Source organism: Calypte anna, chromosome 21 (assembly GCF_003957555.1).
Source record: "Calypte anna isolate BGI_N300 chromosome 21, bCalAnn1_v1.p, whole genome shotgun sequence".
NCBI lineage: Eukaryota > Metazoa > Chordata > Aves > Apodiformes > Trochilidae > Calypte > Calypte anna.
Window position 1 is genome coordinate 824192 of NC_044266.1, and position 26616 is coordinate 850807.

Sequence of the window (26616 nt, forward strand, 5' to 3'; positions counted from 1 at the left end):
TGTTGTAAATTTTAGTGGTTTAGCAATTTGGTTTGGCCTTTTCATGCACAAGCAGCAGCAAACTAGCACTTCTGGAGTCTGGGGAAGAGGTTTTTACTCTGTGACAGCCATTTGCTCCACAGGAGCAGGCTTCTTGCTAATTGCTGTAGTTTTGGCTTGCTTCAAGTTAATTATGTAGCTGCATTGTGAAAGCTCCTGTTCTTTCTTCCATTAGCAAACTCAAGCCCAGTCTTAGCAGTGTGTGTCAGCCCATGCCAGGGAATGTTTATGAGCTTCTGCTGTACAAAACATTGTATTGTGCCTCCTGTTACCTGACTACCATGAGTTCCTGAGCAGAAGCAAAGTGCACCTTCCCTCTGGTGGGCTCATACCCATATGAGATGGGACACGAGATGTCAAAATGTTACCTAGGATAGGTGGGGATATGTACCTTGGCTTCAGGAGCTCTGACCTGATCCTCACATGATGAAGCCAGCTCTGCTTCAGTGGGTGTGAACCTTCCTCCCTGTATTCCAAAGGTAATAACCCTGCTTGTTTACAGGAGCTGAAAATCTGGCTGGGGTGATCTTGCTGATCTCCCAGACAGCACCTGTGGATAACCCAAATGACATCTTTTCTTTTCACCATTCATGCTGTTCTCCTACTGACATTTCATTTCTGACTGTGAAAACATCCTGGGTTGGGTTTGCTTGGGCTGAGCCTGCTTGGTTACCCTTCAGAAATAACAGCAGTCTGTTCTTTACCTGGGGTGTTGCATTTGTAGAACTGCAATGGTTTTGAAAAGTGGGGTTTGTTTTTCCTACTGGTTTTTAAATAAATAAATAAAAGTATTAACAAAAATCAGTAACTGCAGCTCTTGCAGACACCCAAGCTAGCTTTAAGCAGACTGTGCTGGCTTTCCCATGAAGGTGTCCATTCCTCCTTGACTTTCCCTGGAAAAGAGAAGAACAAAATTAAAACAAGGAGTTCTCTGAGTCAGAGAATCTAGGCTGACATCTGATATGTCAGGCTTGCTTCAGTTCCCTGAAATAAGGCTGAATCTTTCAGTCTTGCTCACTGTGTGGGCACTGGTGCCTCTTTCCTTTGTTATGCTAGTTACAAAACTTGTAAGAACTCTGAAATCCAGTGCTCTTGAATATAGCTGAGATTGGCTAGCTTCAAAATAATCCTTCAAAAAGAAGGAGGCTGATGGACAGTGGGATTCTATACCTGAATGTACCTTGTTTCCTTAGAAATTGGGACTAACATTGTGCTTAAAGCAGAAGCATAGCATGTAATATTGACCAAAATGCAGGTGTTTTTCACCAAGCCTGGGTGCTGATCAGACAGGCTGCATGCTGAGCTAGTGCCATTGCTTTTTGTGTGTGTAGGTCTGGAGGAGACTTAACACCCCTGGAGCCTCAGCAGCTGCAGGCAATTGAGAGTCCCAGAATCACTTGCAGAGTGCTTGGTGTTAAGACAAGGATGTGGAGTTCTGAGCAAGGAGCCTGCACATGAGGTAAAAAACCCAAATAGCTTGGAATTTACCCAATTTCACAGAATTGTAAAATGCCAGGTTGGAAGGAGCCTCATGGATCCTCTGGTCCAACCAATGGCAGCTGGTTCCAGCCAGTTCACAAGTTCCTTTCAAGGGAATGAAAAGTTCATGGCAGGATGCTTCTGGCTGAGCTTTATCACCAGCTGAGAAGGAGCTGGTTAAATTAGAGGTAGAAGAAACAGGAGCAGTTCCAGTCAGCAATGTGACTGCTTGTAAACGGCACCATATTACTCACCAGCTCCTTGGATTTCTGGAGTGCTTTTGAGTCAGAGCTGTTTCCTCTCCTGACAAAGGGGTTTTGCTGCTGTCAGCACTGAGACAGTTCCTTGGGGAGCAGCCAGCTGGAGTCTGGTCAGCAGCAGAATCAGCAGGTACCTCCTGGAGGTAGGATCTGTGACTGGTCACCCAGGCTCAGCAGGCCTTGAGTTGTCTTCCCTGGCCCTTCCCATTGTTTCAGTTACTGTCCAGAAGATGCTGGGAAGGGATAGCAATGATGGTTATCAGAGTAAGACATCCTTAGAGACCAGCAAACACTGCAGGGTTCAGTGTTACACCACTGGGATGACTGTTATCTAGGATACCATAAATGAAGAGCTGTCATCTTTGAGCTCTGACATGTTTCCTCCATGATATTTGGCAAGATAGTAAAAAATTGTATTTTTATTTTCTTAAAGGGAGTAAAGATCTTTTTCTTCTCAGAAGGGTGGTAGAAAGTTCAGTTTAGTGCTGCAGTGTTGTACTCAGACCTCTGGGTAGAAGGAGCAGTGCTGCTTCAAGCCATGCAGGTTTGTATGCAGAAACAGAACACTTGATTTCTAAAGAGGCAAAGCAAGCAGCACCCTTTTGGTTTTTAATTCAGTCAAAGTTCTGGTTGCCAAAATCCTCTTGGACTGATCTAGAGCAGATACACAGTATGCATGGACTACCCTTGGAAGTTGGCCAGGGCCCACGTTTGTGTGTCTAAATAGAGCAGAAAGATTATATTGCATTATGAAAAGCAACCCCCTTTTAGCTGGAGTATTTTTATTTTAAATGGCCTGCAAACCTGAGGTAAGTAATAAAACTCTGAGAGGCAGCCTTTGAGCACCCTTTTCAGAGCCAACCTATTAATTTTCCCACTCTTTCCCAGTCATTTCTGATCTCAAAATAAGATGTTGTGCCTGGAATCCTACTGCTTAATTATTTTAGGTGAATGCCAGAGATGGGCTGCAATTATTGTAAGGAATGGAGTTTCCCTTCTAAAGCTCAGAGTACCAGAACACTTCAATGTACAGAAGGACTGAAACATGTGGTTTGAGGCACAATGCTGGTGGTCAGAAAGGGGACACAGAATGTAATCTCTTAGCTAAAGTTCTGCTCCAGGAGTACCTTCAGAACTTTTTGGTGCTTCACAGAAATAAAGTGCTGTGTGCTTGTAGCTGAGGCTTTTCATGTGCTGCCTGTGTGAGGTTGCTGGAGAACTGCTCTGCGGGAGGCTCTCTGCTTCAGCCCCTCCACTGGCACCAAGTCGGTGCTGTTAGTGGGTGATCACTGCTTTGTCCTGGCACCAGGACAGAAGTGTGGAGTTAGGCAGTACCAATTATGGCATCAAAGCCTGATTAAGTATATCTGAATCTTCTTCCTCCTTCAGAGTACTTTAGGTTCAGACCTGGGTGATGTTTTTGTCTCTGATGAAGGAGAGCAGCAGCACAGGGCTTCTTGGTGATGTCTCCTGCAGTCAGGGCCTGGAAGTGCTGTAGCTCCTGTACTGCTGCCCAGCCTCGTGTGGATGTGTGTCCCACCATGAAGTGTCAACTGTACAGCCAGAGAATTTGCTAGTTTGTCATTCTGCCTGTGGTGAGAATGCAAGGAGTGAGATTCTGGTTGTGTTGTGTTGGTGGTCAGCCAGGACTGTGGTGTGATGTGATGTGGGATTTCTGGACACTGTTCTTTGGTGGCCCTTGGTCCAGTTACTGCTGCCCTTGCTTCCTCAGAACCTCCTGTCCTTGGTTAACAGCTGCCATGTAAACTGCCTGGGGATCTGGAATGAAAAGGTGTACCAAGTGCTGCTGAGCTGACAGATGGGCCCCAGGTCTGGCTGGTGCCTTTTGTCTGGACTTTAGAAAGTGGATGAGTAGGATGAGTAATGGCCAAGTGGAAGGTCATGGTTCTTAGCCTCTGCTTTCTCTCACATTTCTTAACAGAAACACACTGGCTGAGTAAGTGTTCAAAGTGCTGATTTGATCGCTCAGTCATTTCCTTTGAACTCTCAGAGCTGTTTACCAGCTGCTAAACTGGACCAGTACTAAATGTCCAACCCCTGGAGGGGAGCTCAGTGGTTTCAGCATGGATTTCAGAACGTGAAGAACCACAGCTTCCATGGAATGAGAGTCCACATTCCCCTCTAATGAAAGGGGTAACCAAACTGCACCATTCCTTACAGAGCTCTAGTGCTGGGACTGATGATCTGATGGGTATTTGTGGAACATAAGGTTTTATCAGGAAGATTCTTAGAAGGTTTAAACACTCATAGGTCCATGGTAGTGTGATCTTGCTGATTTATACTTTTCATCTGCTTCTGGTGATTTACTGGGCTCATAAATCCATTTAGCTTTTCTCCCATGCTAGACCCAGCTTTTTGGACTTCATGTTGTGGAAGAATTGCTAAAATGCATTTTTATATTGGAAAAATAATCTTCAGGCTTTAGTCTGGGGAAAAAAACAAAAACACCACCAACAAAACTGTGTTGGTTTCCTGGGCAATTTCTCTGTTTTTGCAACTGGTTTCTACTAATGGTTTTGAGATGAATCCCAGGAATCTGAAGCTTTGCAACAAAAGGGGATATTTAAATATAGTGCCATCCAAAGATGCTGGGTGACAGGACCCACTGAGCTGCAGAAATGCCTTACAGCAAAAGATGCAGAGCTCAGTGACCTGTTACCAGGACAGTAGTGCTCAGAGAACATCTAAGCTCACACATACTGCCTCAGGAAGAGAGGTGTCTGCTTGGATGCTGCAGCTGAGCTCCTCATTTGAGCATTTCCAGATCTCTGCAAGGCAAACTGCAAAGCTCAGTGCATTAAGCAAAAGATCAAAAACCTCTTGAGATTCCATCTGACTAAATATCTCGCATACCTGGACATTGATTATGCTCCAGTGCCTTTGGCACAGAGGGAAGTGGGACTTTCCAGCTGGAGATCCAAGACAGGAAGAACTTAAGGAATTGCCTGCATAGGACAGTCCTCAGATAACACTCCTCTGGGCAACGTTTTGCTTCAGGAGTGCTTGGGCATAGCACAGTTTAGGCCTTTGCAGTGACTGCCACTATGGGGTGGGTTTATGGACTTCACCTTTCTCCTTGCTGGCAACAGGTTTTCCCAGGGGCATTATCAACTGTTGCTGTGATTTTGTTTTATCCAGACCCAGCAGAAAGGGTGTCAGATCTCTTGTGCACTTGTGTGGATGTGTGTATTTGCCTTAGCTGCTGGTTTGGTGACTACATCACAGACTAGTGATCACAGTGGACTGCAGTGAAATAAAAGAAAGCAGAAAAACATCTGACCAGACTCTCAAATTGTCATTCTGAACACTCTCTACAGGGAAGGCAAATCAGGGGCTTCAGATTTATGGCTAGGGAACAAACATTGTAATGCTGGTGCTGTGAGAGATGTACAGCTTGTTACATCACTGGAATAATGACAGGCTGCACTTGACAGCCCTGTTATTGTGGTTGGGTTTCAGTTTTGTCCTTTAACTTCACAGCTCTTGCTGCAAGTTGGATTATTTCAGGCTTGCCTATGGGATTCATTGCAGCTGAGATTTGGTTTAATGAGAAAAGCTTTGTGACCAAACGGAGCCTCCCAGGAAACGCACACCTTCTGGTAATTTCCATGGTTCTATGTTAGATTGCTCTTTTCCATCAGCAGGCAGCTCTGAAGGCTCCCCCTACTCACACCAGAGCAGGAATCACCCTTGCTTCAGCTCATGGGTATATATTTTCTTCTCTCTTTTGATCACAGCAGAGTACTTTGGATCCTGTATTTAAAGAAGATCTGAAGAAGTTGTTGGTAGTATGTATAGTGTTAGCAAATCCTGAACATGAAGCCTTCTACCATAATTTGTATCAACAGACAATTAATTATGGGTTCCTTTTTAATACTCTACATCTATTTATAGCTGGGAAAACAGGGAGGAAGTGGACACTTCTGGTTCCCAGGGTTTGTGGTTCTGAAAATTGCAATAAAAGGATGGAGGGTACCTCTTGGCATCTGACCTTCTTCCCAGTCTGATAGTTGCTCAGTTTTTCTAGGCTGTTGGTCTTCAATTCAGGTTTATTGGGAGGGCTTTCAGTGAAGCCTGCAGGTATGGAAAACAAAAATGTTAAGATGGAAGAGATCAGGAAGAGAAAACTTCTTGGCAGACACAGGTAGCCCACTGTTGTCTCCCACAAGCTAATTAATCTTGTGGTCCCTGCACTTTCCCTGTCAGGGCTTTTTTTCCAGCTGAGTCATCAGCATTTCATATCTGAAATAGGTATTTCATATCTATTTCATATCACATCTGAAACAGGAGTGACTCTGGAGGCATGGGAGCCTTTCTTCACCCTGCTGGCCTGATCTGTGATGAAGATAGCAGGTGCAGAGATTCGGGAAACAAAAAAAACACTTGCATGGGTGCTGGAAGGTTCCTTTCCTTTCCTTTGCATGGATGAAGTCGGTTTCTTCGGACAGGGTGTGTGGCCAGAGGATGCAGCTGTGTATGCCACAGCAGGCAGCTGGGGGATGTTGCTTGTTTTGAGAATTGATACCCAAAATGAATGCCTCGGAGTGAAGAAGGAGGGAAGCTCAGGAACACAGCTCAGGCCAGCCTTCGTGGAGAAGCTGGTTAAAAGTTCAGCTCCTGATGGAGCAAAGTGTTGACAGAGCTGCCCTTCCAGCATTCCCTTGGACTAGCAGAGCTCCAGGAAGACAGGGCTGACTGGAGACTGCAGAATTAAATGTTGAGGAGAAGACAAAGATCTTTGAAATAGCCTCCTCTGTCCCCTTCCTCCTCTTGTGAACCCCAGAGAAACTGTTGCTCTTTCCTTCCAGTGAGTGCTTTTCTTTAGGAGGCTTCAGTGCGTTCAGCCTGAACTTGGCTTCTGTCAGTCAGGAAATAGCCAATTCATGACTGCAGCAACCACAGCAATCTGCATCCACCCCAGAAGTCATGCATGGAACAGCCAGTAACCTCTACAGTGCCAAAGTTAGGAGGCAGAAAGGTGGAAAAGCGACCTTGGAATTGGAAGCTAAAAGGTTCTGCTGTGGCTGAAAAACTCCAAGGGAAGGAGAGGCTGCTCTGTTTGCTGTCTGTGCAATGGGAAGCAGCTTCTTGCCTCCCAGCCAAACATTTTCCAGACTCAGATGAGGCAGCTCAAGAAAAGACTCTCAGATTGGAGCTTTTCATCTGACTCCCTGGCCTGACAGAGACAACAAGAAAGGCTCCTTCTTCCACTGGACTTCTGGCTCAGCAACAGGCCAGCACCTCAGCAGCTGTGGATCAGCATGTCCTTGTTGTGATGCCTGAGAATCTGGCAGCAGCACAGAGGTTTTCAGCTCAGCAAGTAGTGGGGCAGGAGCCTTTGCTGGGGGTTGGACTAATGCAAATAGCAAGCAAAGACAAGCCTGTGTTTATGCAACAGGGTTACAGTCAGACTGGACATGGGAAGATTCAGGCTGTTGACATGGCTCAGCTGAGGAGGGTGGGAACTTGGGCTATGGTGACTCTGATTACCCACGAAGTGCCCCCCTGAACATAAGGGATGGAGTTCAAGTCTGCAGTGAAGAGTTGTGGGGTTCTTATCTGAAGATGATTTTAGGGCTTTTTGCTAGAGAAAAACCAGCAGTTATCTGGATCTGTTTTGGACAGGTTAGCCCTGTGATTTTAAGGAGTCTGTCCTCTCCTCTCTGAATATCCTGCAGCATCTTAAGAAGTAATCCCTTAAACTGAAAAACGTGGTGCCTCTGGTCTGCAGAGGCAAGCTAAAGCTATGGGAGCTTTCCCTGTCTGTGAGTCTGTGTACATGAAAGCTCTGGGGTTTCTTTCCTGAAGCAGGATTTGGAGTTAAAGAATTTACTGCTGCTTTCTCTGCTGTTTGTCACTGATTGTTTTCAGGATCTGACTGGGCTACTACTTCTAAGCCCTGTGGGTTATGTAAGCCCAGTTCAATACATCCCTACAGGCTTTAGGAAGTGGTTAATGTAATTTACCACCTTTCCTTGAGCAAAGAGTGCTGCAAATTCAGTGTTGCTTGACACTGATCTGTGTCTGTAGTGGTGCTGCTGTCAGGGCTGGTTTTATCTTGGGAGTACAGGAGGAGCAGAACAGCAGCAGCAGCACATCAGGTCTGCTGTGGGGATGGTTACTGAAGGGTGTTGTTTGTCTTGGTGCCAGTCAAGTAACTCCAGCCCACTTCAGCTCTTGTAGGAAGGGCTGAAAGTACAAGTTCTAAATCTGACCCAGCTTTCCATATCCTGGGCTCTGTGACAAAAAAACCTGTTCCCCTCACTGGGGCTTTTTGGTGCATTTGAGACTCTTCTGCCTCCATTGCCCAAGCTCCCACAGACTCAGTCTTTGTCATTATTATCCTTTTGCTATGATAGCTGCTATTAAGCTCTTGCTTACAAATCACAGGACAGAGTCAATATTGTTTTCTAGGTTGTCTTCTGAGACTTGAGCTTGAAGTAAAACCATATGAGGAGACAAAGATCAAAAAACCACTGAAGGCAACAGAATAAATCCAGTCTCAAGCAGACAGACAGCTGGATGAGTGTCAAACAAAGGAAGGAACAGCTGGATCAAGTAAAGCACAAGAAAAATTAGTTCCATCCCTAGGGGGAGGGAGAAAGATTGTTTGACTATCCCAGAGCCGTGTGGGACCAACTTCTACATCAAAGTCAGGGGCAGATCAGAAGGTCCCAGAGGGAGGGGAAAGAAAAGAGTGGGTGTTAGTAGTACTTGTGCAGAAAGTGTTAGGGAAAGGAAGGAGGTGGAGTGTGAGTGTAGGGGGAGAGCCGAGTGGGGAGGTGGGGAATTGGAAGTTGTAGGTGGAGTAATTCTGCAGAGTATGAGCTGCTGTCCACAGCTTTCTGGATGTAAATTGATGAGGTCATAGTGTTTTCCAGTTCCCAAAAAAAAAAAAGATTTTAAAAAAAGTCATCAACTTGTTTTTCAAGAGAGGAAAACACAGAGAAGCTGAAGAAATGAAGCAACTAGCAAAACTCCTTCTGTGGCAGATTTTGCTTCAGCAAAGTAAGCTCTCAGCTGGTTGGCATGATGTTAACTTGTTTTTATTTCAGCTGCAGAGGACGGGGCTGGAGTTAGCTGAAGATTTTGAACTGTTAGCTTTGTAAAGCATTTGTTCAGATGCCTAAGTTAGCTGTGTTTGTGTTTGTGAGGGGTGGGAATGATGGATTTCTCCTTCTTTGGGGAGAGGAAAGGGGAAAGACTTGAGAAATGTCTGAGGTTGTTGAAGCTGTACTCCATTCAGCATGTTTGTGTGATCTCTCTTTTTCCTGTCAGTAATCTTGATCAGCAAATTCAAAAATAATAAGCTTTGGTGTGAGTTCAGTAAAGCTTGCATGGTTATATTTACACAAGCCCAAGTTACTTTATACTTTTGAAGAGGCAGAAGCAGCTGGAGTGTGTGTGTGTGTGGTGTGTGTGTGTGGTGTGTGTGTGTGGTGTGTGTGTGGTGTGTGTGTATGGTGTGTGTGTGGTGTGTGTGTGTGTGTGTATGGTGTGTGTGTGTATGGTGTGTGTATGGTGTGTGTGTGTGGTGTGTGTGTGTATGGTGTGTGTGTGGTGTGTGTGTATGGTGTGTGTGTGTGTATGGTGTGTGTGTGTGGTGTGTGTGTGTGTATGGTGTGTGTGTGGTGTGTGTGTATGGTGTGTGTGTGTGTATGGTGTGTGTGTGGTGTGTGTGTATGGTGTGTGTGTGTGGTGTGTGTGTATGGTGTGTGTATGGTGTGTGTGTGTATGGTGTGTGTGTGTGTGGTGTGTGTGTATGGTGTGTGTATGGTGTGTGTGTGTGTATGGTGTGTGTGTATGGTGTGTGTGTGTGTGTATGGTGTGTGTGTGTATGGTGTGTGTGTGTGTGTGTGTGTGTGTGTATGGTGTGTGTGTGTATGGTGTGTGTGTGTGTGTGTGTGCAGGATGGAGGAAAAAATTAACGTGGTGGGTTGTTGTTTTTTTTGTCTTGTCAGCATAAAGAGAGAGACATAGGAATCCACTTTTGGGTAAGGTGCAAGAAAGGGATGAGCACAGGTCTGATGAGCTTACAGTAACAGAATGGCTTGTGCCTTTTCCTTTATCAGTTTTCTGTATGAGCTGAAAAGCAGATTGAGGGCTCTCAGAGCCTGGCTCCAAGCTCAACAGGAAAACCCTGCTAAGGCTTGGATGGCAGGAGAAAATTGGAGGATTAAATGCAAAACCCCAGCAAATCCATAGCTGCAACGTTTTGGGCTCTAAGGAAGGCACCTCTGATCAAAACACCAATTACAGCTCTGAGAACAGCATGGAGAGGCTGCATTCGGGGTGCTGACAGCAGAAGGGAGGAGCACAAGCTTTTGGGGGACTGGTGACCCCCCTGCTCTTTGCAGCCCTATTAGTGAAAGGCTGTGGCTTGTCACCTGAGCCTCTCCAAATTCCTCAGTAAGTGGAGGGTGTAAGCTGAAGAGCTCTGTTTGGTCCCTAATTAGTCTAGTTGCCATGTCACCACAGCATCCCCAGTTTTCCAATACCTCAAGGCAAAGCTTGGGAATTGGCAGCCTATGAGATCAGTCATAGGGACAGAAGGGTTAAAGTGGCTCAGAAAACCAGTTTGAGGGGTGGGTTAAGCCTGTGGAGAAGGCAGAGGCCACTTACTGTGTTTCAGAAGCATCAGCCAGTCCAGTTACTCCCCAGTGGGGTTTAGCATGTTGCCAGGGCACCCAGGGCAGGAATAGCAGGTTGGGCTGCTAGGGAGCAGTGGGGGAGCTGCATGTCCCACCAAAGGATGGTCTCTGACAGACTCTCTCCCAGTGTATTTTGGAGAGATAAAATGTTCCAGGCAGCCCTGATGGTTGAGTCTTGCTGTCCCCACACAACTCGGGTTGTAACCTAACCAGTGAGGAGGAGAAGGGGAGAAGGGAAGAAATCTGTTCCATGTTTGCTGAGATGATCTCTTCTGGAGAGGAACCACACCCTCAAGTGTTAATGTCTTGCAGGGAGGAATAGCCTGTGTTTGGAATGGCTGTGCAAACTATTTTGTGGGCTTAGAGCCAACACAAAGCAGAGCAGGGTTTATAAAGCTGAGCTAACATCTGAACTGTCTGTGAGAAAGCTGGGGCAGATCTTTGAGGGATCCTCACTGTGCAGCAGTGCCTGAGGTGTCGATTGGTTTCGTGTACAGACAGAAGGGATTTTCCTCTCTGCTGAGGCAGCACATTCTTGCTTTTTGCCCATCATGTTCCTACCTGCTGAGAGGTGCTGAAATTGCTAGGACTAGGTGGGTGATTAAGGGCTCTCCAGTCCTGGCATCAGTTTTGAAAGCAGAAGGCTCTGCTGTTGAGAAGATTGTCCCAGGAAGCATTTTTAAAATAAACAAACATAGAGACTTAGATAAAAGCCCAGTTCAAAGCCTGACTTTGGCCATCAGTTGGCTTTGTGAGAGGAAACTTTTACTGCAAGGTGAGTCTTGCAGCCCCAGGCCAGCAGGTGAGGAATGGGAGATGTCCAGGTGGAACTGTATTGCTCATTATGTCCCTCCTTTGCCTCTCTGAGAATGGCCCAGATGTAATTCCTGGTTACTGCTCGGTCTGTTTAAAAAAAAATAATAATAAGGCTACCAAGAGAGAGCAGAGCTCACTTGTGTAGCTGTCACCTTGCTGTTGCTGCATCAGAAGCCATTATCATCTCTCAGGCACTGGCTGGGTCAGTTCCCTGGAGACCACTGCCATTCTCTAGAAGTATTTGGAATGAGCTTGGTAGCACAGGCTGCTGTTTTTGCAATAATTGTGTAACAGCTCTACAGAGACCATTAAATCCACTCCAGAGACAATGGGATGCATGGGAGAAAGAAGGAAGCTGACACACACAGATTCTGTGAAGAACATGGCCCTTCTCTAGGACTATGGCATCCCTCTGTGTCCCTAGTGTAAAGGTGATGGTGCTTGCTTTTTTAAAAGGAAAAAAAAAAAAAAGAGGCTGAGACAGACCAGGAGATGCTGGAGAAGGTGTGCTAAGGAGTAACGAACTGAGCTTACTCAGACAAGTGGAATGTCAGCCTCAGATCATTGGTTCAGCTCATGTGCCCGGTGGGTTCTTCTCAAGTTCAGCAGAAGCACTGCTGGTAGAGCTGGTGGTGTCACATCCTGTGGAGCACATATGCCTCTTGGCACTCAGGCTACCTCTTATGGTGTTTGCTGTTTCCTTTTCTGCTCTGGAAGTCTTTCATCCTCCAGTATGAGGCAGGAACTTCGTGGTTTCATTAGCACATGCATCTACCTGTGAAGCAGACCCTCTGCCAGCAGCTCTCTCCAGGAGGAGAGAAGTGGTTCAGGCAAGACTCAAGGGCCAGGATCCTGTCTAAACTCCTCCAAGGACACTGTCTAGAGAGTTCTGAGTATGTAAGATGTCTTTCAGAGCCTGAGGCTTCCAGTTTGCTGTGATTTTTGTGGCTTAATTCTTTACTTGAAAAGTTCATGGGATTCAAGAAGTAAGAGCTGGCTCAGCCTTTTACAAGGGATTAGGAAATACTTTTGCAGGCTGCTTTCCTCTTCCTATATTGTGAGACCAATAGATTACCTCTGGGATCTGTCTGAGAGGTGTGCTGAGTCTGACAGAACATACTGGGGGAGAGCATGTAAGTGTCCTCTTGTTCTTCTTGGTTTTTTTGTATGTGGGAGGAAACAGAAAAGAGAAAAAGCTTAATCCTTCTTTAACTGCTGCTCTATGTCCAGGTTATTGAAGGTCAGTTGTTTTAAATTCCATTTTCTCCAGGCATACATGAAATCAGAGACATTCCAGATTCCTTAGATTTCTAAGTGATCTCATTTAGAGCCATCTCAAGTAAGTTTGAATCTTAGCCATGTGTGCAGAGTTCCAGCACTGCTGGGGGACCAGAACCATCAGTTCCTCCTTCTGTGCAGGCACTGTAACCCTGTGCCATCCAGCTTTGTGTGGCAAGTCAGAATAGCAGGATGGTGAAATGCAGGCAAGGTATCAGCAGGCTCTTCCCTTTTCCTAGCAGGATCTCCTGGTCACCCAGGAGCAGACCATGGAGTTTAGTTACCAAGTCAGCAATCATTCTTCTGCCCTGCTTCTGCCAGCAGAAGCTCTAACAGTGGAGGGAAATGAAAGCTGTCAAACTCCCCGAGACATAAGTTTTCTTATCAAAAAGATTACAGACAGCTTCACCACTTCCTTGTTTTACAGTGAGTTGTGTTTGGAAGCATGCTGGAGAAATGCAGGGAAGCTGGCTGCAGGACTGCAGCAGCCTGGCAAAGACCCCTGTGGGGCAGATGGAGAGCCAGGACCTTGGGTGGTCCTTTCCTTCTAGCAGGGCCAGCAAAAAGATGCAAAACGAGGGGTTTGGTGGTTAGTTCAGGGCTGGAGCAGGCTGCTGGGCAGAGACTGCATGGAAGGCCTAGGTGGAGACTTTAGCTTTATGATGCTGCATTTGGGCTCAGTGTTTTTTACATTAACTTGCAAGAGGAAAGGAGAAAAGGGAAAAGCATTCCTCTGGCTGAGCCAGCAGAGGATGTTTCTGTAGCACCAAAGCAATTTGCTGTTCAGGCTGTGCAGCCAGGCTCCCCAGAATGCCAGACACTGCTCACCTTGTGTTACTGAACTCTTCCCTTGCCACAGGGCAAACAAACAATTTGGACTCATGGGATGGCTTTGTCACACTGTGATACAGGTGGGTGCTGTTTTACTGAGCCCTGGCTGCCCAGTCCCAAATGATACTGATTTCTCCTGGTGAAGGCTGATTTGGTGCTGTAAAGGAGCTTTTTATCATTCCTTTGCTGTCCTTGGCTTCCAGGAGCAGAGGCTGGCACCTTGTGTTTTGCCACCAGGCGTTTAGTAGCCTATCAGGAGAGAGCAACAAATGATGGAATTACAGTGTCTCCTGTATGATGTCTCTTGCCTGTAGGAGGAGGGAAGGAAATATCTCAGCCCAGGCACCGAGGGTGTGATTAAAATATCCCCAGCCTGGAGTTAATTTATTCTCTTTGAAAATGCATACATTCCAAGGCTGAAAAAAAAAAAAGCAGCCTTTGTCTGGAGGACATTGTGCCTATGACATTAGCAGGACAAAACATCTGATGATCTTCTGGAACCCACTTAGGCTTGACTGTTTAGAGAGTGAATGATGTCTTTGTGTTGGGAATCTGAATCATTCTCTCAAAGCATGATGGCAGGAGACCTCCTAAACCCCTCCTCCCCAAAAAACAAGAGGGATTGGACCAGAGAAGTGCAAAGACAAAAGCCTTAGCTGGTTTCTTGCAAAGTTCTTCCTGCATAGTTCTAAGTCACATGGGTCTGAGGGAGCTGCAGTTGCATCCAGAGCACTCCAGCATTAACTTAGCAGAGCAGGAATGTGAGCAGGGGGACTCTGGGGACATGCTCCCAAAACTGGGCTGTTTGCCCAGCAGAGTGCTGACAACAGCCTGTGTCAGGGGTGAGGTGAAACAGCCAAGTCCCATCACTCCTCATTTGCCAGGTTGATTCAGCATCCTGCAGAGTTACAGCATTCTCTTGATGCATCAGTCCCACCAGAAGTCTATCAGGGTTTGATTCTGGAGTCTTGAACTGTAGATGGCATGAAATAAAGGTGTGATCTGGATGAGGTTCAGATGCAGACTATGCATATCCCACCTTTCTCTTAAGTTTTTGTTGAGTCACATGCAGTGTTAAGTGTCTGCTGCAGCACAGACCAACCCAGGTTTGGTCCTCTGGGCTTTAACCACAATACACACATTAAATAAGTATTAACAGAGGGATGGAATAGATGGGATAATAACAGTGGAGGTGGCTACTGAATAAGAGTGTGCTTGTAGTTTTTTTCTTCCTTTGTTGTCAGTAACATTCTTGTTTTTTTCTTTTTCTTCTTTTTCAACAGGTTCTGTTGATTTATATTCAGGTGAGTGACATTTGTATAATCTGCCTGTTTCTGTGAGCATGAGAAGAAATCAGAGGGACCCTGCATCATGGACATGAGCCATGCATCCCATGGACTAGTGTCAGTAAGCTGTGATTAAACTGGGGGTTAGGAAGGATGTCTAGGACAGGTCAAAGCCCCAATCCTGGTAACAGACATCACTCTCACTGGATGAAATCAGTGTTTTTTAAGTGGCTTTCTATTGCATTTTTCCATGGGAGAGCTCTGTGTTGGTCTTGCAAGTTACTTTATTTTGTGTGGAAGGTATGCAGGGATTCAGAGCCACTAAAATGATCAGAGGGATGTCCCTATGAGTACAGGGCAAAGAAGTTGGGGTTCAGCCTGGAGAAAAGGAAGCTCTGAGGTGACCTTATAGCAACCTTCCAATATCTAAAGGGGCTACAAGAAAGCTGGGGTAGGGCTTTTGACATGGGTGTGTCGTGAAAGGACAAGGGGAAATGGTTTCACACTTGAAGAGGAGAGATTTAGGTTAGACAATAGGAAAAAACTTTTTCTTGTGAGGGTGGTGAGACACTGGAACACCTAAGGAATTTGTGTCTGCCCCTTCCTGGAAGTGTTGAAGGTCAGGTTGGATGGGGCTTGGAGCAACCTGGTCTAGTGGAAGGTGTCCCTGCCCATGGCAAGGTGGTTGGAACTGGATGGTTTTTAATGTCCCTTCCAACCCAAACCACTCTATTATTCTATGATTCTAGGACAGCTCTGAGCCCTCCTTTAGTGTCGATGAAGCTGGTAACTCTGTCCTGTCTTCTTTCCCCCTGCCTCTCAGTCCCAGCTGATGCCTCAAACCCGGAGAGCGTGGTGGTGTCGGTGCTGAACATCAGCGCAGCGCTGGGCTCGCAGGCTCTGCTCCCCTGCAGGAGCCACCGCATGGTGTGGACCCAGGATCGCCTCAACGACCGCCAGCGGGTGGTGCACTGGGACGTCTACAGCAGCTACTACGGGGACAGCAAGATGGAGAGGCTGTGTGACATGTACTCAGCTGGGGACCAGCGTGTCTACAGTGCCTACAACCAAGGGAGGATATTCATGCCCCAGAATGCCTTTACAGATGGCAACTTCTCCTTGGTGATCAAAGGTAATGAATTCTCCCTCTGTTGTCTGCAGGATGGAGGAGTCAGGACTGAGTTAGTTTGGGTTTTTCCAGTGAAAATGTCTATTTTACACAGCATATTCTAGAAATAAATAAAATGCCAGTCTAACGAGGTCAGTGAAGCACTGGTGGTAGTGTTTCACTTTCCTTTAAAACTGCCCCGTTTTAAAAGAGAATTGGTAACAGCTCATTGTCAGAAAGTCACTTGAGCTTCCTGTGGACCTTTGTATTTCAGTTCCTGAACTGTAAACCCAAACTTTATAGCCTGCTCTTGGCTGAACTTAAATCACCTTTCTCTCTCTCCATTGGCAGTACAAATATGTTCCACACAAGAGCAAATAAACTGAACAAACTATTCTGTTAGGGGAGATGATGATTCTCTGTTTTACCCACCCTGATGATAAGGATGGGTTTTAACTAAGTTAATAAAAGGCCTTTTTTCATCCATACAAGCTTTTGGCAAACAGTATAAATTACCAAAGTAATTCTTAAGTATAGAACATTCAACTTCCCCCCTCTTCCCTGTGGTACCAGATGTTGCAGAGAGTGATGAAGGCACTTACTCTTGTAATCTTCACCACCACTACTGCCACGTATATGAAACTGTGAAAATCCAACTAATCATCACCAAGCAAGGTAGGTCTGGCAGATAATTTTGGGTTTCTTTCTGCAAGGGATCTGGTCTGGCAGCTGGAGTTTAATCAGTTGGGTGTTATGAACCTCTCTTGTATGCTAAACAATGCATGGAGCCTGTTAAATTATTACTAATTAAATTATTACCAATGAGCTACAGGTCCTGTCAGTGCTGCAGTAGTAGAACATACCTAGTAATAATCTATCCTCAATCAGGTTAGCCACAAAGGTCTGCCCTGTACAGTGGTTGGTGTGCTTATTCTGAGCATCCTGTGGTTAAAAAGCCTCCTCAAGTTACCACACCTTAACTCCAGCTCTAAAAGCAAGCTTTTGAGGGCTGTTGGCAACTGCAGCCTGAGCCATCCCTGAGTCTTTGCAGTGTCATTTAAATTGATTTTTGTATAATGCACAAGTGAAGCTACTGGGGCTGATTGTGCTGGGAAGCTGTGGAAGGGCTGAAGGCAGAGTGGAAGTGCACCTCTTCTGCTGCTGTTCCCACAGCTTCTCTGCAACAAAAACACCCAGGCAGGCCTGCAAGCCCGTATCTGCTCCTCTGTGTTTTGGTTCTTCTGCTATTCCTTTTCAAGAACAAAGTGCAAACCAGTGCTGCTTGAACTCCTCCAGTAATTAGGGCATTTGTGGAGAGAAAAGCATTTCCTGCTTGGAGAATTGAGGTACAGCATATTGAGGATGAAATCTGTTCTTCTCGTTCCCTTCTTAGTCTGTTGAGAGAATAAGTTTCCTGCTCTCTGAAGCCAGGGATTAACTCTCAGTTGTATGGGGAGGGAAGTGATCTTGCTTAGTGCTCTGATCTGGGATGTGGAAGATAAAAGTGGCATTTCTTTACTGACTGCTAAAATCAGTGTGAACAGGGCATGATAAACCCATGGCATTTCAAGGCCTTTGGAGGGGATGTATGGAAGGGTCCAAGGGCAATCTGAGGTGTGCCTCGGTGTCCCACAGGACAAGTGTATGGAGACACATGCACCAAGGTTCCACAACCTGTGTCGTGTCCTCCACAACCTGTGTCGTGTCCTCCACAACCTGTGTCGTGTCCTCCACAACCCGTGTCGTGTCCTCCACAACCCGTGTCGTGTCCTCCACAACCTGTGTCGTGAACTCCACAACCCGTGTTGTTTTTCTCCTCCACAGCTGAGGATGGTAAGGAGTACTGGGATGGGGAGAAGCCTGTGATTGTTGCCCCAGAAGGCAGCACGGTTCTGCTCCCCTGTGTGAACCGCAACCACATCTGGACTGAGCGGCACAGTGAGGAGGAGCAGCAGGTGGTGCACTGGGACAGGCAGCCCCCGGGCGTCCCTCATGACCGCGCCGACCGCCTCATCGACCTCTACGCCTCCGGCGAGTGCCGTTCCTACGGGCCTCTCTTCCTCCGTCAGAAGATGAACATCACTGACTCAGCCTTTGCTGTGGGAGACTTCTCCCTGAGGATTTCTCAGCTGGAAAGTGCAGATGAGGGCACCTACTCCTGCCACCTGCACCATCACTACTGCGGCCTCCACGAGCGCAGGATCTACAGAGTCTTTGTGACAGAGCCGGTGAGAGAGAAGAAGGTGGTGAACCTCACAACTCACAACATTGCCCCAGCTGTAGGTAAGTGGCCTCTGGAAGTGATTCTGGTTGAGGAAGAGGTGACTATCTATGTGCAGATGGTTAAGGAAGAGGTGAGTACCTATGATGGCACCTTAGGAATATGACACTTTATTCTCCAACATCAGCTCAGGAACCTCTGCTGCAAATGCCAAAATGTCTGTGACTTGGCTGTCCTCTCACAGGGGTCTGCAGAATCATCCATGTTGGAAAGGACCTGTGATATCATCAAGTCCAAACCTTGATCCCTTAGACCATGGCACCGAGTGCCACATCTAGTCTCTTAAAAACCTCCAGGGATGGAGAATCCACCATCTCCCTGGGCAGCCCATAACAATGCCTGATCACCCTCTCTGTGAAGATTTTCTTCCTAATATCTAACCTAAACCTCCCCTGGCAGAGCTTAAGGCCATCTCTTGTCCTTCTGATGGCTGCCTGGGAGAAGAGACCCCCACCTGGCTCCAACCTCCTTTCAGGGAGTTGTAGAGAGTGTTGAGGTCTCCTCTGAGCCTCCTCCAAACTAAACAACCCCAGCTCCCTCAGCCATTCCTCACAGGGCTTGACTTAGTGCCAGTGGGAGAAGCATGGCCAAGGCAAACCAGTGTCCTGCAGAGGCACCATAGACACCACTGAAGTGAAGGTGCCACACAGAGGTTTCCTTTATGAAAGTTTCTCCCATTTGAGGCAGGAACATTTAGGCTATGGTGTTGGTCACAGGTTGGACTGGCTGATCTTGGAGGTCTCTTCCAACCTAAACAGTCTGTGAGTCTGTGAATCTGTGACTATTCCTGTCTTTAGGATTAGAAGAGCAGATGAGGTCTTGCCTCCTTCACCACTGGTTTGTGGGCTTGGTTGTTCCTGAGCTGTTCCCATGACATGGGTGTACCTGGAGCTGCAGTGGATAGTAGAGAGGACCCTGTGGAGCTCCTTTAACCCTGTGCTGCACCAGGAGAGGAGTGTCCCACCCATCAGGGGTAGTTACCCTGCTGGCAGGGCTGGAGTGACATCATGTCCAGCTTCTGGTTTCTTTGCTCCAGGGCAGTTCTGCAGCCTGTTCTCCTCTGCAACACTGACATGCCCTAAGGCAGGCAAGCTGTTCTGCTTTCATGGAACAGATGGATTGAGGGAGAGATCGATTCTGCTCAGGTTTTGCTGTTCCAACGTGCCCCTGTTTCTACCAGGGTAGAGTTTCTCTCCCTTTTGCACGGGTGTTGAGGTTGCGCAAGATGCCAGACTGTGTCAAATCAAGCACCAGGAATTTTACTCCACCCTCAGCTTTTCTGTTTTGGTTTGGTTTTTTAAAACCAATTTTCCACTGCAGTGGGCTATCATCTGACAGCCTGTCCAAACTCAAAAACCATCATGCAGAAAAAAAAAAAAAAAAATCCCAGGTTTAATTCTTTTTGTTAGGTCTTTCGGGTATAGTTCCTTATTAACATTTAAAAATATGCATCGTGGTTTAATATTTATTGGCTGCTTAGTACAGAATTTTGACATGCTTCATAGATTTAAAAATAGGTCTATTCTTCTTCAGCAATTGGATTTTTCAAGTCACAGAAACCTAAACCTTCCCCGTGGGACTGAGGCTGGTACTAAAGCGTGGTGGCTGTTGGAGCTGAGCTGCTGTGGAGGCCAGGGCATACAAATCCTGGTCTCCTTGCCTGCAGCCCTTGAGCCCTATCCAGGTCCCATTGTGCAGATGGAAACTGGATCTTGTTTTCAGAGTTGCCCACCCAGAAATTAATTCCTCTCCTTCCTGCATGTTGTCCTGGTTGCTGTTGAGTAGTTACCTGCTCATAAGTTAGAACTAACAAGTAATTTTACCCAGCAGGGCTGTCTCAGTTTGGCTGTAGTGCCCTCAGTGCTGGGGGAACTTGCCTTCCTCAGAAAAGCTATTTCCACTCTCAAAAAGAACAGCCTTAAAACAGCTTTGTCCCCTACGGGTGCTGAACACTGAGCTGGTCTGAAAGAACCACACACAAAAATGTGCTGAGCTGATGGGAATGTGAAAGGAGCTGAGACATCCCGGTGCCTTTTTCAAACCCACTGCTGCTGAGGAGCCTGCTGGGACCTGCCCTTTTTGTGGATGGCAGGAAAGGCTGAGATCCTGCCTCATGCCACAAAAAAACCCTATAGAACACTTCTGGGGTATAACATCCAGGCAAAACTAAATGCCAGGAGATAAGGAATGCAAAGCAATGAGCTTTTTCTGCAAGCAGCTATAGTTTCTGGCTTAGCTCCAAGGCCCAGAGCCATTTCCAGACAGGAAACTTCATCCTGTTTTGAATATAAGCATGAGCTCAATTCTGCTCTCAATCTCAGCAGGAGAAATGTGGTGTATGTCTCCTGCTTTGGAGCAAGCAGTTGAAGCCCAGCATCTGCTGTGTCTCATGCTTATTGCTGAGCTGTTCTCAGGCCTTTGCCAGCCTTGAAAAGAAGATGGGACAAATACCCAGACTTGTAAAAATGTTGTAAATTGTAAAGTTTTGTAAAAGCTCTGGTTTTGCCAGCAGATTAACATGTCCCTTTGGTCAAGTAATATAAAGACCACCTCTGTTCTAACTCCAACCATTAAAACTTCCCAGTGGTCAAACCAGATCCCAGCAGTGAGCTGGAGGCAGATGGGCATGGCATGCTGAGTTGTACTGAAGGATCAGATCCTGGTTATGGAACAAACCTCCATCACCTCTGAGCTTAAATTCTAACACTAGGATGGGGAGGACATTCTGTGTTACCCTAGTGCTGCTCATCTGGGTGCTGCCATTCATCTGTGGGGTGCAATTGAAACAGTCTGCTGTGCCTCAGTTTCCCTGATGATAACATGGGCTGTAGTCTGCTGCCTTGCTGATGTGATGCATGATGAAATCCACCAGTGATGCTGTGTCAGAGCAGCATCCAAGGATGCCAGTATGACAAGGAGTTTTAGTCTTGTTTGATGAAGGCAAGGAGACCCAAAGTGTTTGAATCTCTGCTTGCACTGTGTGACCACTCCAGTGTTGACTGAAGTTTAACTCTGGACCTCCCCCCTCCTTCAGTACTGTGGGAAAGCAAAAAGCCCAGGAATAGGATGCATTTATGTTTGATTTGTGGCTTTGCTGTTTCTCCATCTCATTATGGCAGCTGCTGAAGAAGCCTTTCATGAGCCAGAGATTTGGTAAAGCAGAACTGGCATGTATACTGTTTGCAGCTTTGCAAGTGGGTTTTTTGGGCTGGTATTTTTTAGCATAGCAGTGGTGAAAAACACATGCTAGTTTTCATGCTGGCACCACAGCCAGCAAGCACACAGCATCCAGCAGTGCCAGTAAAAGTGGAGTATTGCTGGAGAGGAGGGCTGGGCTACCACAACAGGGCATATGCTAAAACCTCTTGATTTTCTGGGGCTGCTGCTAGCATTAGCAAACCATTATCTCTGATTTCAAAGTGCTTATTTCAATCCATTGTCATCTTGTTTGATTTTATTGATGGTCAGTTGGACTTTTTAAATGCTGGAAACCAATTACCTGACTAATTGGGACAAGTCACTATGCCAGCAGTTGCAAAAATGTCAGTGTTTCTCACATGAGAACACATCTGCTAAATGGTACCGTGGCTTTTGGGAGATTTCTCCCCATATTTTCCCTAATTTCCAGGGTTCAGCTCCCAGGGGAATGCTGGGCCAGGACTCCCCCCTGGGTCTTGCCTGGAGCTCTGTGAATGTTCATGGTAGGGGGAGAAGGTATCACTTTCTGCTCTGGTTTGGAGAGAAAAGCCTCCCTCTCCCAGCACATTGTGTCTATGGGCTTGATCTCTGTGCCTGGGCTGGATTTGTCAAACTACAGCAAATCCCTTCCTCTTTATATGTGTTAAAACATTGACCTATTTATTTGAGAGCTACAAAAATGTTCCACGTAAGAGTGTTGAGTTACCAGCACTGAAATGTTGCTGCACCCACAGATGGAATCTTGGCTTTTCTTTGTGGGTTTTAAATTTTATTTATTTTATTGATTTTTTTTTTTTAAATTCAAAAGGAAACTCGTTCTTTGGCATTGAAAATTCTTCCCAGTCTGTAAATTATAACCCTTGGCAGGGAGGGGCTCCTTCATACTTGAGCTGTCTGGAGCCTTGGCAGCATGGTGCATGAGCAGAAAAAACTCAGGTCTGTTTAGTGCAGCTTCATGCTGGACTTCCCCTCTGCAAATAAACAAGAGCACACTGCTAGCCAGGCAGCAGCAAGGTGCAGCACTCACTGTTAATTCTTTGTGCTCTTGGGAAGTCTAATGGCCTTGTGAAGAGCAGGGGCATCTTCCACCTGGCAGAGGTGCAGCATGTTGTAGGTAATGCAGCCATTTCCCTTTCCTGCAGTTCAGCAGAGTTCTCTCTTTTTTTGGGTCTGCACACAGACCTGTGTGTGAGTGTGCTTTGCTTAGAATGACAATTACCAGCCTGTTTTTTGCTTTTCCTCTGCCATCAGATCCAAATGTTGTCAGGGGCCACAACGTGATAAATGTCATCATCCCTGAGAGCCGGGTGCACTTCTTCCAGCAGCTGGGCTACATCCTGGCAACTCTGCTGCTCTTCATTGTCCTCCTCATTGTCATTGTCCTGGTCACCCGCAAGCACAGGCAGAGAGGTGAGTGCAGGAAGAGCCCCCAGCCCTGGAGTGCCTGGGGGGAAAGCTGATTCTGCAAAGACCCGTGCTGGAGGCATTGGTCCACTTCTGGAGAACCAGCAACCTGGTGGGGGGAGTCTCTGCAGGTGCTGATGCTGAGGGATGCATTAATGTGGTGTAAAAATGTCCAGGCTTTGATTTGCTGAGTTGCTCTGTTGTATGGAGAAGAAAACTAGAACTGCTAGGTAGTTGCTCTTTATTTGTGGAATTTATTTAGAGCAGAAGGACCCCATGCAGGCTTTAGAGAACTACGATGTCCTCCCTGGGCTCCCTGTGCCTGGGGACTCTGGGTGTAATTAAATAAATGGACACTGAGATCTTGGCTTGGAGAAGAGGAGCCTGAGCTCATGATTCCTTGCAGGGTGGGGTGAGACAGGAGTGTGGTTAGATACCTGGCCTGTGGGAGGCTGGTGAAAACCAGCACCTGTAGCATGTGATGGATGCAGGCCTGAGCAAGGAGCTGGCCATGGGCAAGTGCACACAAGAGATGAGAGGTGTGGGTAAGATTTTTTGTAATAAATGGGAGGTGGAAAGAAATGAAATATGATAGTTACTGCAGTTTCCTGTGGGTGGTCATCCAGAGGTCTGTGGAAACCATTGGAAAGCTGGTGAGTAAAGGCAAGGGAAGCTCCCCATGGCTGTGGAACACACTTGAGTTCATTCTTGTGTATTGGAGAGATATTGAAAGTGGTCACTGTAAGCATCATAATATGGAGCACTGTGAATGAGCACTGGGTGTTGCTGTAATCACTGCTACACAGGAGGGGTTGGTTGGACTGGATAGCACAGCTTATTCTGTTTTTTCTCCCTGTTTAGGTTATGAATACAATGTGAAGAAATATGGAGAGTAAGTATAATTACAGGGTCTGCTATCTATGATTAGAACACAGAAAAATAAACTTATGGGTCCCAACCCTCATCTGTCATTAAGAGCCTAATACAGCTGAGGCTCTGGTTACTCTGAGTACAGCCACGTGAAGCACAGGCTGTTTGATAGAGTTTATTCATTGCTTTCCACCAGTTTTTTTACAGCTTTACACTCCAGCATTATCAGTGCAATGTTCCCAGGAACATCCACTCACCTAAGAGTTGTGTATCAGGGAGCAACTTCCATGCTGGCAAAGTATGGAAGGAGATAAAGGCTTGTAAGGCTGACGTAGCAATTGCATTTCTTCCCCTTCTACTTTGGGAATTGAGTTGCAGATCATGTTTGTCTACTGTAAAACCCTACAGTGAGATTGGAGCCAAGATTGTGAAGCTGAGTTCCTTTAGATTTTATTCTGTGTTATCAAAGTGGAAGAGCTGAACATGCTCCAGTACAGGTTGGCTCCCCATTGATCTTAGCTGAGACAAGCACATGGGGAAAAAAGAGCTAGAGATCTCAGGGTGTTAATAGAACAGGCAGAAAAAGGAAGAGGTGAGAACCAGCTTCACTGGTAACCAGTAGAACCTTCTGAAATCTGTTTGATAGGTTGGAGGCAAAGACAGGAGAAGTACCTGTGTACATTGCTGCCAAGGCTGTCATCTGCCTGCTGTGCTTTCTCCACAAAAGTAGAAACTGGAAAGGATCCTGTAAGGATTGCTGTGAAAACCATTCTTCATAGAGAGTTAAATCCTGTGTGGATTTTTCTTTCAGCTTTCGTCCAGATACATGGCAAATAAACACTGGAAATTAAATTATCTGAAGTAGCATCAGAGAAGTTATTTTGAAGAAGTGTGAAAGGAGCTATTATTAAAGGATGTGACAATATAATTTTGTTATTCCTTTCTCAGGAAGGATGTAAATCTTAAAGAATTTACTGTTGACACAACAGATCTGACTCAATGCAAAGGTGAAGACATCAGGCTGGGTACGTATCAACTAGCAACCATTCTCAGTTGTTATAACTGAGGAGTTTTTAATGGCATGTCAAAATGGGCATCTAAATGCCTGAACTTCCTAATTTAATTTGATTTAATGGTGACTATGAGAATCTCAAGCCACAAGTCTGTGCAAGCAGTCTTGACTTCTAACTAGATGCTGATTGATGAGATTGGTCAGCAGCAAGGTGCAGTTCCTTTGTTTTCCTTGGAGTTTTTGGGGTTCCTTGACATGCACCTAAAAGCCAAACTCTGAATGAATGCAAAACAATGTAGAGGGAGATGAAGACTGAGGAGTAGGAAACTGAAGTATGCATAACTGATTAATGCCAGGGGCAAAAATGAAGTTGTAGCAGCTTTCCTTTCCCTGCTGAGTGGCTGAGTAACTCCATGAGTTACTTCAAGAGATCTGGAGATGCCAGGCCTGGAGTGCTCCGAGGAAGGGCCCATCACATGTGTCCACCTTGCTTGTAAAGCTTTGTTTGCTTTGAATGTTCTCCTGGCTGCCTGAACTGTGCTTATCCCTTACACAGATTACAAAAACAACATCCTGAAGGAGAAGGCCGAGCAAGCCAGAAGCTTCCCAGCAAAGAACATTGATTTAGACAAAGGTAATAATGACCTTTTCCACCCTAATTGGTGGCTGTAGGAGCCTTCTGATGGGTTGGAGGAGGGAGGAGGGCAGAACACAGTTTAGGAGTGTGCTGCCCAAGCCACAGCTGAAGGAGAAATGATAAACATCATGATGAAAAATGACAGCAGGAATGAGAAGCTGGTTCCCTGCTTATCCTTTCATCACGGAGCCACAAGATGCAAGTAGTGATTAGGCTTTTAAAAACTTCTGGTGTGGCACAAATAGAATTTTTCTTTATTGGAAAAAGAATGCCTTGCAGGGCTGGAATAGTGCACTGTGGATTGTAACCTCAGAGGGAGATGGATCTCAAAAATGTCCTGCCGTGGTATGTGAGAGCAAAGCACTGCAGAAGAGAGAGTTTGAGTTGAATTAATTTATGGGCAGTCACTTACTTCATCCAACAAAAGCAAACAACTCTCCATCTCCAGGAGCTGAATCTGCTTTTGCTTATCCAATACGAGTCCTGACTATTAAGCCTCAGTTTGTAGAGTCATACTTTTGTCAAGAAGTGCTTGTACAAAGTTATTAGGTTCCAGGACTCCCTTCATATGAATTTATTTATTCATATGAATATTTATTATGAATATAATATATATATATTATATATTATATATATTATAATATATTATATATATTCATAATATAAATATTATGAATATAATAAAGGGGACTGAAATGATAATTAAGATGGGATTGCTTCAGACAACAATGAGTTGCTTCAGACCTGCTGTTTGTGATGGAGCTTTCACACCATTTTTGCTTACATTCTGCAGAGATCATCTGCACAACACTTTATGCACAGGATATCTCACTGTGGGCTTTTTGAAGAGCATACTGGGGGTGTGGCTGGCTGCAAATGGTCCCTTGTCACCAAATGGCAAGGGCCATGTAACAATGTGCTGCTTTGGATGGTTTGAAGTCTCTCTCCAGGTACTGACCTCCATTTCAATTTGCTTTCAGATTTCAGGAAGGAATACTGTAAATGAAGACATTCCCAAGCTCCTGGCTGGACCAGAAGCTTCAATCAAGGATAGATAAATGGAAGAGAGATGCCTTTTCTTAACATCATGTCTCTCCAATTACCATAGATATTTTTTTTTCATGTAGACTTTCTCCCCACTGAGCACAAGGCTATTTGCAAATGCTTTTTGAAAGAGTTAAACCATCTGTCTTGTGTGCAGTTAGGGTGGGTTTGGGTTTTGCCTTTTCTTCTCTTGTTCTCCCAGTCTTCCGTTCCCCTTTTCTTTCTTGATATTATTGTTGGTTTTATGCATCAATGATTTTTATGAGCTGAATCAGCAGGCCTTTTGCTTTGATGTTACTGCTTTTAATAAACCAACCTGCATTGCTAATCTGGAGCCATCCTTATAGCAGGCATTTTTCCATCATCTGTCTTCATCAGAAAAATAATAGCCAGGCCTGCCT

At 45.9% G+C, this 26616-nt stretch overlaps 1 protein-coding gene across 1 annotated transcript; it reads left to right on the top strand.

Annotated features, from left to right (window-relative positions):
- Positions 1 to 8614: 8614 nt before the first annotated feature.
- Positions 8615 to 26549, top strand: MXRA8 (matrix remodeling associated 8). The gene is made up of 10 exons (XM_008503622.2): positions 8615 to 8807; positions 14659 to 14679; positions 15485 to 15793; positions 16343 to 16444; positions 17594 to 18052; positions 22500 to 22658; positions 23514 to 23544; positions 24471 to 24547; positions 25091 to 25168; positions 26152 to 26549. Exons 1-10 carry the CDS (start codon positions 8759 to 8761, stop codon positions 26175 to 26177), a joined length of 1311 nt encoding a protein of 436 aa, XP_008501844.1. The 5' UTR covers positions 8615 to 8758; the 3' UTR covers positions 26178 to 26549.
- Positions 26550 to 26616: the final 67 nt, after the last annotated feature.